This window comes from Callithrix jacchus, chromosome 2, assembly GCF_049354715.1.
Source record: "Callithrix jacchus isolate 240 chromosome 2, calJac240_pri, whole genome shotgun sequence".
NCBI classification, from domain to species: domain Eukaryota; kingdom Metazoa; phylum Chordata; class Mammalia; order Primates; family Cebidae; genus Callithrix; species Callithrix jacchus.
Window position 1 is genome coordinate 114,884,338 of NC_133503.1, and position 11,103 is coordinate 114,895,440.

The following is an 11,103-nucleotide window of genomic DNA, read 5'->3' on the forward strand; positions in this document are numbered from 1 at the left end:
TTTTTAATTTTTATGAAATTATTTTATTATAAAAGAAATACATGTTTATTATTTTGTTTCAAATAAACAAATCTACCACCCATTGATAATCACTTGACATACAGCTTTCCAGATAATTTTATGAATATATTATATATATCCTTCCAGATATTTTTATGAATATATGCATACATATTTTTGGAAAATGGAATTTTTTTAACTTTTTTTTTTTAATTGAGATGGGCTATCCCTCTGGTTGCCCAGGCTGGAGTGCAGTGGTGCAGTCTTGGCCCACTGCAACCTCCACCTTCTGAGTTAAAGCAATTCTCCTGCCCCAGCCTCCCAAGTAGTTGGGACCACTGGCATGTACCACCATGCCCAGCTAATTTCTGTATTTTTAGTGGAGATGAGGTTTCACCATTTTGGCCAGGCTGGTGTCGAACTCATGACCTCAAGTGATTCACCCACCTCGGTCTCCCAAAGTGCTGGGATTACAGGCATGAATCACCATGCCTGGACCCAATAACCCATTTTTTAAACAATGTAGCATGAAGTCAATAATTTTTCATTGTATCCCTAATACATAGCACAGTATAGAGTACATGGTAGACATTCAGAAAATATCTGTTAAAGAAACAGATAAATACTTTGTGATTGTCTGTATAAGTTCTTTGCCATTTTCCTTTATTTCGCATGTTTTTGTACTTATTTATTAATTACATGTGAAGTGAGAACTTTAGCTCTTTGTTAAATATGTTCCAAATACTGTTTTCCCCTGTTAATATTTAAACTTTCCTTTACCAAAAGAACAGAAAAAATAATACTCAAACATACAGTTAGACTTAGTCAAATGAAAAAGGGTTCTGATTTAATGCAAATGGCACTTTATAGCAAATTTTCAAGAAAGAAATGAAGTAAATGCAAAATACAGGAGTGACGTGCTGAGTGTTCCTCAGTGGAGTTTATGCTCTGTTTATGTTTTTGAAATAGAGTCTTGCTCTGTCACCCAGGCTGGAGTGTAGTGGTGCAATCATTGCTCACTGCAGCCTCAAACACATGGGCACAAGCAAACCTCTTTCTTAAACTTCCCAAGTCGCTAGGACTGTAGGTGTGTGTCATCATGCCCAGCTGATTTAGAAAACAATTTTTTTTGTAGGGCTGGGGTCTTGCTATGTCGCCCAGGCTTGTCTGGAGCTCCTGGTCTCAAGTGGTGGTCCTGCCTTGACCTCCAAAAGTGCTGGCATTACAGGTGTGAGCCACTGCACCTGGCCTCTGACTATTTAAATATACACCAATGACTCGTAGATGGTAGTGTAGAATATATCTAAGAGCAGCAAATTTTTGAGTTAGACAAACTTGGTTTTTATTTTCTTCCTGCCCCTGGGCAGCTGACTGATAGGGAAAAGTCACTTGATGCTTCTGAGCATCTGTAATTTGGGGACACTCAGGCCTCTTTCCCAAAGTTGTGCCTGGAAGTGCTGTGCAAATGATCTCTATGTGAATTCTATCCCTTGATGGATATTTCCAAATTGGATACGTATTTTTAAATAGGAGTACAAACTACTTTTTGAGCCCCGGGATGCGCTGTGGGTCTCTGCCAAAAATTTGAAAGTAGCGTGAAAAATTTTGTGTGTGTGTGTTTGTGTGTGTGTGTTGTGGTTTTGCCATAATTTTTTTAAACACCTGGGTTTTATGGTGTCATGTTTTACTCCTCTTAGTGAGGAAGCTTTTTTTCTTTCTCCACTGACTCTGTTGACTGAAAGCAAGTACTATGCGCTGTTAAGTTTCCCCTTGAGAGAATTTTGGTATCATGAAATGGAAGTATTAGTACAGTTTAAAATGGAAAAAGGTACTGAACAATCCTTTAAGGATTGCAATATACTCCGTTAACTGTTGTTCAGTAAAAGTAATATCATCAAATGATTTAGTCCACTATTATTGTTTTTTTCTAGAACATTACTAAATTAGAAATCTAGCTTTTTGATTGCTGTGTATTGCCATCAATCTGTAAAACATGAAATCTTTCAGGCTTTCAAATGTAACTGTTGTACAGTCTACATCTCATGGCAATTTTCACAAAGTGGTGTTTTCTCAGACTGCAAATATTTATTCTGACCCTGATCTTATTTATAGGGATCCTCTAACATTTTGTCTAAGCACAAAAGCTTTTACCATTTTCATGAAATGAATTATAGACCTTTTAGAGGGGAATCTAGTTTATAAATGATTTTCTTGACAACTAGCTTAACACTATTTTCTTCCTGAACAGAGGATGCTTCTCTTTGTCTTGCCAAGATAGGAATACTACAGATTTGAATTTAAGTGACTGGGAATGAAGCTCAATACTAATGTACTGAGCTATGCTACCAGTATAGATGTTTTAGTTAAAATATTATTAAAACAATATGATAAAATACTTTTATTTAAAAATAGTTTTTTTGTTAGAAAAACTATTAATTAGCTTATTCTCTTGTTATCAAACGTTTACAAAGCCCTCTTGGAGAAGCAGGTTCCTGTGGGAACCTGGTTAAATCTAGCAGAATGTTTTTACTGCAATAAGACAGTGATTAACTCTGTCCCACTGACCACTGGCCTGATAAGGTAAGAGACTGGAATTGTAGAATTTCAGAGTTATAAAGGACTTTAGAAATCATAACTAATGTTTTACAGATAAAGCATCATAAAATAGTGTAAAATGCAAGTGTTACTTGTTCATTAACTACTTTAAAAATCTTTGTGGCCTTTGCTATATTGGGCTGTTTGAACATTAAGGAGTATCAGTAAACTGCAAAAATTATTTTTTTAAATTCTCATGATGTGGATTCTTCACCTCATCTAAGTAACTGAAGTGAGAAAAAGGAAAATATTTTAAGAAATAAAGATGAAAAATTATAGGAATCTGTATATGTGATAACATGGCTTAGAACTATACACATACCACACACTAGTACATGAAAAACTGGTGAAATCTGAATCAAGTCAATGGATTATATCAATGTCAAGTTCCTTGTTTTGATATTGTATTATTGTCATGTAAGATGTAGTTATTGGGGCCAGGCACGGTGGCCCATGTCTGTAATCCCAGCACTTTGGGAGGCTGAGGTGGGCAGATAACTGAGGCCAGGAGGTCGAGACCAGCCTGGCCAACATGGTAAAATCCTGTCTCTAAAAAAAATTTCTTTTTAAAAATGTAGTTATTGGGAGAAACTGCATCAAGGGTAAATGGGAACTCACTACTACTTTTGCAAATCCTTGTAATTTTATAATTATTCTATAATAAAAATTTAAAAATATGGATAGCTACTATGAAATTGTTTTATTGATATGATTAAATATTTATAAGCTATCGGTGGTTAGAATTTAATATAAAAATAATTGCAACATGAGACACTGCTTTAGCTCTCAGCCCTTTGACCATTCCTCATGACTCCCTAACTGTTCATATTTTCAGAAGTTGTTTTCTTGATGTTCTTCATAGAAAACTGATTAATATTCATGGTTTTGGGGGCCAGCTCTATGTTGAAGGCCCCAGATATTTCTGTCTGGCTCAGATGTCCCATTCAAACTCCAACTGTTTACTAGATTGTTCTTGCTACATCCTTGCGTGGTGTCTGTCACAAAGTAGGCTTTCAAGAAATATTAGACGAATGAATGAATGAATAAAAAATAAATAACTTTTCAAATATTCTTAAGATATTTGTACTTGAAAGTCCCAAAGTCTTATAACAAAACAAAACCATATTTCTTTCCACTATGCTCACCCACCAAACTTGCTCACTCTTGGCAATTTCTGTATTTCTCCTATTTCTACTCTTTTCCAACCCAAGCAAGCTTTTAAAATGTAAGCTGCTTGGACTCTTCCTTTACTTTTATTCACCATATATGTCTAAGCAGTTATCTCTTATGTCCCTTTTCCTCTCAAATATCCTTTATATCTGTCCCTTCTATTCCATTTCTATGGCTATTGTGTTAGCATTTTGCTGTTGTTGTTGCTAAATGTTTCTCATCTTTCTCCCTCCTCTTAGCTTTGATTCATCTTCAGTCTATTTAGTACACTAATTCCTGTTCAATGTTTCCCGCTGGTCAGGTTACCAGACTAAGAGCATGATCGTAATCCTTGATGCTACCTATGGACCACTGTATACCAGGCACTGTAATACTTACTGTGCATATATTATCTTATTCACTCTTTATGACAGCCCTGTGAAGTAGGCATCATTTATCTCCATTTCAAAGATGAGAACACCGAAGGTACAAGAGATTTACAATGTGTCACATTTTTTAAAGTAGCAGAGCAAGGATATGAATTCAGGTTAGCGTGGTTACAATCATTATAAAACACTGTACTCCTAAATATAAATTCATTTTGTTTCTTCATTAAAATATACCCAGCAGAACTCAACCTGGCAAAAACAGAAGCTCAATGAATCCCACATACTGGAAGCACTTGATTAAATGAGTTGAACTGAGCAGGCTGCATGCTGAAAGCTCCCACTGCCCTTCACGCCTGCCCATTTGTTCCAGCTCACAGCGCTCCACTCCCAGCCCTTTCAAATCTCAGAGAGATTTTATGGTTTTGTTGTTGCCCTCAGGTCATAAATGAATAGTCTTTTTTCTTTTTTTTTAAGTAATTGAGCTCAGTGTAATAAGTAAATAATAATAATTTTGTTGTTGCTTTCAGGTCATAAATGAATAGTCTTTTATTTTTTTTGTAAATTGAGTCCAGTTCAATGTGATAAACCAAATGTTAATCTCATTTCATTTAAAACTTCTTCCCATTCCCAGTTGAGTTTTGCTCCAGGCTTGGATGTCCACAGTGGAGGAGTGAGGGAACTTTGCTCAGCTGCTTTTCCTCTCCTAAGGTCCCATTCTCCCTCATCAGTTTCTGCTTTTGGCCTCTTCAATGCTGCAAGAGGGAAGGAGAAAAGGTAACATGGAAAAAGCTCTTACTTAACTGCATGGTTATGACTGACATTAGTGCCCTTAGGAATGGTAAATAACCCGAGGTTATTTGTCTCTTGGAAGCCTTCTGGGAGCCTTCTACTGCATTTCTGGCCAGGTAGTAATCTAGTCCCTGAGCTTCTAGGAGTCTGCCTGACACTGCCCCTTCAGTAGGAGTCTGCTGTGAGAACCTCAGACTGGCTCCTTCGCAGGTGCTTGCATCAAGCCCACAGCAGGCTGCGAACTTAGGCTTCCCTCTCTTTACTCTTGACCATAATGTGCTCATTTTATTCCAGCCCCACCATTTTTGCTTATTTTCCTCTTTCATGTTTCCTACTCTCTGCCACTCTAAATGTAATTCCCATCTAATCGCAGTGCACAGCTTTTTCCACGAAGCATTGTCTTATTTACTCCTTCCCACAGTGATTTTCCCAAATGAAAGTGCCAAGCACTCTAGTCTGTACCAAAAGAGAAAAGAAGAAATCAGTTTTACTTAAGAAGCTTGAGTACATATATTAAATAGTGACCCCAGGGAACACATCATTTTAACATTCCATGTAATTAAATATAAAGTAGACATAGGCACTCTGCTGCTTACTGAAACACATGATTGCCTCAAGGAAATGCACTTCTATAATTGAGCTGTGAGCTGCTTTTTTTTTTCATGGAATGCCATTTTCACCTGAAAGAATGACTGGCAAAAGCACCCAACTATGGTTATATGGAGCCGGGTATTTGGCAGATATTTTCTCAACTGTAAAAGAAGCAAGTCTGTCATTTCAAGGAAAACAGCTGACAATGTTTATTGCCAATGATAAAATGAGCTTTAAAGCAAAGATTAGAACTTGGGAAAACTTTCATCCGGCATGATGAGCTTGACAATTTATGGTGGTTTTGTAGCTATAGGTATACATTATTTGATACAGCTCCCTTCAAGAGGCAGAGGTTACTTTCCCTCCCCTTGGTTGTGGAGTCGATTTTTTCTAATGACTAGAATATGGCTGAATTGATGAGCTATTGTACTGAGATTAGTTATAAAATGACTGCAGCTCCCATATTGAGTGGACCATCTTTTTCTCTCTCTCTCTATGTCCCTCTCTCTTTCTCTTTCCCTACCACCCCTCTTTCTTTTGAACTGCTCACCATGGGACAATCCACCAGGTTGTGAGGTGGCCCTGAGAGAGGGAAGCCAGCTGAGGACACACTCAAGCAGCCTCTGGAGAGGCCACATGGTAAGGAACTGAGGCTTGCCAGCAAGCATGAAAGTGAACTTGGGAACAGATCTTCTGAAGCAGTCGAAAGGCACATGAGTGAGCTTGGAATTGGACCATCTTTCAGTTGAGTCCTAAAATGACCACAGCCCAGTCAACAGCTTGACTGCAACCTCTTGAATGATTTCAATCCAGAACCATCTAGCTAAGCCACTCTTGGATTCCTTACTCAAAGAAACTGTGAAATAATAAAAGTTTATTGTTTTAAGTTGCTGAGTTAGGGGTAATTTGCCATGCAACAATAGATAACTAATATAACAGGTTTCTAATATTTAAAGCTTTTCTGATAAGAGCAGGGGCGACATTAGCAAAGATTGGTTTTTTGTTTTGGGGCTTTTGTGGGGGCTTATAAAACTAAACATGTCAATGAAAGATCTTGAGAGAACCAATATTATTCAGATAATCAATAAATGATGTTATAAAATTATGCATTTGTAAATGAGCCATTCAAAGTGCAAGTCTATACATTTTAACATAACAGAGCATAAAAAGTTCATTGATATGGTATCTAGGTTGCAACTAGTCTTTAAGAAACTACCATTTTCTTTTGTTTGTTTTGTTTGGAGGCAGGGTCTTTCTCTGTCCACCGGCTTGGAGTGGAGTGGTGCAATCCTAGCTCTTAATTTACTGCAACTTTGGACTACTAGATTCAGTGCTGTTCCCATCTCAGCCACCTGCACACCAGGCTAATTTTTAAAATTTGTTGTAGAGACAGAGTCTTGCTATGTTGCTTGGGCTTGTCTTGAACTCCTGGCCCCAAGCAATCCTCTTGCCTTGATTTCCCAAAGTGCTGGGATTACAGGCATGAAACACTGTGCTAAGGCATCATCTGTTAAGTACTGCTGTAGGATCAAAGCGTAATGCCCACTGCTATCTGGAAAAACTGTTATAATACTCTTCTCTTTTACAATTACTTATCAGTGTAAAGCATGGTTTTCTTCATATATTTCATCCAAAACAATGTACTACCACAGCTTAAATTCAGAAGCAGATATAAGGAAACAAATGTCTCCTATGGTACTAGATATTGAAGAGATCTGCAAAAATGAAAACAGTACCCCTCAGCTTACTACATTTTTTATTTTGGAAGATAGTTATTTTTCATAGAAAATGTTATTATTGTTCATTTTAAATGAATTGTATTAGTTTTATTTTATTATGTAAAAATTACCCCAACATTTAGCAGCTTAAAACAGTTGATATTCATTATCTCAGTGTTTCTGTGGGTCAGAAGTCCAGGTGCAGCTTAGTTGGGTATCTCTGACTCAGGGTCTCTCACAAAGCTATAATTGTCAGTGGGGTGACAGTCATCTTAAGGCTTCACTGGGTGAGGATCTGTTTTTAAACTCACTATATGGCTATTAACAGGACCCAGGTCCTCACTGCTATTGGCCAGAGACATTGGTTCCTTGCCACATGGATCTTTCCATAGGACAACTCTCAACATGGTAGCTGGGTTTCCTCAGAGAGAGAAATGGGGATTGAGAGAGAAAGAGCAAGACAGAAGCCACAGCCTTTTTGTAACCCACTATCTGAAGTAACATTCCATCATTTCTGCTGTATTCAACGGAATGAATAAGTCTAGCCTACACTCAAGGGAAGTGGATTACACCAGGGCACGAAGCCCAGGAGGCAGGGATCATTGGGCCATCAAGAAGCTGCATATCATATGAATTAACAAATACTGCGTATATTTCTCAGTGTTTGTTTCTAATAAGATAATTGTAAATAGATATAGCTCACATAAACAGAAACTATTAGGGGGTTCTCCACAATGTATAAGAGTGTAAACATGTTTGTTTTTGAGACAGGGTCTCACTCTATCTCGCACACTGGAGTTCAGTGACATGACCTCTGCTCACTGCAGCCTCTACCTCCCGGGTTCAAGCAATTTTCCTGTCTCAGCCTCCCAAGTAGCTGGGAGTACAGGTGCATGCCACCACACCCAGCTAATCTTTGTATTTGTAGTAGAGATAGGGTTTTAGCATGTTGTCCAGGCCGGTCTCAAACTCCTGCCCTCCCTGGTAGAAAGGGGAGGGCAGAGAGCTGTTCTTGTGTCTGTTTCTTTTTAATTGACTTCAGTTCAAAATAATTCTTATGTCGAAGTGGCACATTCTTCAATCCTTCACATGTTAGAATTATTTTTGTACGAAGTAATTTAGAAATCTCTAAGATAATTGCTTGGTATTGGTTAAAAATAAATTTAGCTTCATGGAAATTTTAGATAAATTCACACAGTGAATGATGTCATGTCCGGGCTCCCTCCTAAAGAGGTATCATCATCAACTCACTGGGTTAAAAGAAAGGGTGGGATGTGTATCCTTTAGCATTTTCATTTTTAGCACTGTTGAGTGAATATGACACTTTTTTATAATTATGTAGAGTTACATAAAATGACCAGTTTTCTTTTTCATTATGTTTGAACATTGTTGGTTTGGCCAAGGAGATTTGCTTAAGTAGCTAGGTAATTAAGTAATACACTCTAAGACCATGGCTGAAGGAATAAAATACAAAATCTATACTTTTAGTCATGGTCTGCAGAGGTTACAGTCTAAGTAGATAAATTTAAGACTTCTAACTAAAGATCATAACAATATTTGGAACTTATTTATGCACATATACATACCATATATATGGACTGTATAAATATACTTAAAATGTATTTAATACTTATTTATTTGCCTTTTTTTTGAGACAATTTCTTGCTCTCTTTCCCAAGCTGGAGTGTAGTGCTGCAAGCGTGGGTCACTGCAGCCACAACTTCCTGTGCTCAAGCGTTCCTCCCACCTCAGCTTCCACAGTAGCTAGGACTACAAGTGCATGACACCACACCAGGCTAATTTTTCCCATTGCAAAGCCCATATCATCACAACTAAGACCAGTAGGAACCACTTCAAGCTGGCCTGAGTTTCCCTTTAAAAGGACCCCATTAATCTTCAAAATGATCCCGACTTTCTAGTATAAGATTTCCCTGGCTCTGTGCTTCTCCTGCCCCAGACTTGGAATCACATATTTCTTTAAGGAGTCCTGCTTCATTGTACTGAGAAATGATATTAAAGCCCAGAATTTAGATACTAGGGTGCTCTTTTTACTGGGTTGGCCATGATTCTAGCCATTTCTGCCTATACATCTAGGAAAAATATAATCTTAAAAATCACGATGATATTCCAATTCTGTTTAACATTACAGTGTTTTACACTGTTCTTTGGTTTTGTTTTTAAAAAAACTTTTATTTTAGCAGTTCATGTGTAGGTTTGTTATCTAGGTAAACCCATGCCATGGGAGTTTGGTGTACAGATTATTTCATTACCCAGGTATTAAGCATAGTACCCAATTTTTTCTCATTCTCTTTCTCCTTCCAACCTTCACTCTCAAGAAAGCCCCAGTCTCTGTTGTTCCCTGTGTTGTTTGTGTCTATGTATTCTCATTGTTTAGCACTCATTTATAAGTGAGAACATGGAGTATTTGGTTTTCTGTTCCTGAATTATTTTGCTTAGGATAATGGCCTTCAGCTCCATCCATGCTGCTGCAGTAAACATGATCTTATTCTTTTTTATGGCTGCATAGTATTCCATGGTGTGTATATACCACATTTTCTTTATTTGGTATCTCATTGTGGTTTTGATTTGCATTTCTCTAATTATTAATAATATTGAACATTTTTTCATATGCTTTGTGGCTGCAAGCATGTCTTCTAACTGGGTCTTTTCTTCCCTTACAATGAAATTTTTGATTGCCAGAGATCTTTGGCAAAGTCCTAGAGAATGCCTCTTTCCCCTTTTTTGTTTTGCTTTCTGTGGAAGGAATATCCTAGTTGTATAGCTAATTTGTGCTCACTGCCTTAGAAAGTTTAGGAAGACTACTTAAGGCTTATCTTTTCATCCCATCTACTCCTAATCCCTGTGGAATGTGGGCTCAAGGATAGAGCTGAGGGACCGGGCTGTGCTCATAGTCATGCCTCTCCCCTGATTATTAAGGCCTTGCTACCAGATTGGATTTGTCAGAGTGGGATGCCTTATTGGATCTGAGTTACACCCCAGGAGGGTCCTGCAGTCTCATTCATGTAAGCTTTCATCAGGTTTTTCCTTCAGTTCTCCAGCATCAGGACCTGAGTCTTTAATAGTAGATGTTGCGACTTCGTCTGCACACTCCATTGATTTATATAAAACTTTTCACTAGTCTCTAAGCAAAGTGGTACACAATCATACTTTCAATTCATGACATAAACCTGGTATTTAATTAATTAGACATAAGTGAACAATCTTATGGAAATATTTCCTAGTTTTTTTTTTTTTTAACTTGGAGCTTTTTGGGTTTTTTTTTTTTTTAACTACTAGATTACTTTCTAAGTCTCATTTGTATACCTATAACCTTGGATGCTTAGAAACTATATTATTTTACATAATTTTTCATTTTTCAAATGTAATGAACAGAAACTTTTCCATAGTCTTGAGGTAACAATCATTTGATGAATGTTGAGTATTTGAATTAGTTCCATTCTATACTATTCAGAATAGCCCTGCTTTAATGATCACTATAAAAACTATTATTGGCCAGGCATGGTGGCTCAGGTCTGTAATCCCAGCACTTTGGGAGGCTGAGGCAGGCGGTTCACTTGAGGTCAGGAGTTCAAGACCAGCCTGGCCAACATGGTGAAACCCCACCTTTACTAAAAATTAGCTGGGCGTGGTGGCTAGCGCCTGTAATCCCAGCTACTTGGAAGGCTGAGGCAGGAGAATCACTTGAACCCGGAAGACAGAGGTTGCAGTGAGCCAAGATCACACCACTGTACGCCAGCCTGGGTGAAAGAGTGAGACTCTGTCTCAAAACAAATAAACAAACAAAAAACCTATTACTGAGGATTGACGTTTGATATTGATGATACCAATGTATTCATACTGATACTTTTAGA

The 11,103-nt window shown here is 37.7% G+C and overlaps 1 protein-coding gene across 2 annotated transcripts in view; it reads right to left on the bottom strand.

Annotated features, from left to right (window-relative positions):
- The window catches only part of RFESD (Rieske Fe-S domain containing), a 53,393-nt gene continuing 42,290 nt past the window's right edge, over positions 1 to 11,103 (bottom strand). For both annotated transcript variants that reach the window (XM_078365155.1, XM_054252116.2), the window contains one exon: positions 1 to 4,885. In XM_078365155.1, the coding sequence (XP_078221281.1) occupies positions 4,707 to 4,885 (179 nt within the window). In that variant the 3' untranslated portion in view covers positions 1 to 4,706. The remainder of the gene's footprint in view (positions 4,886 to 11,103) is intronic.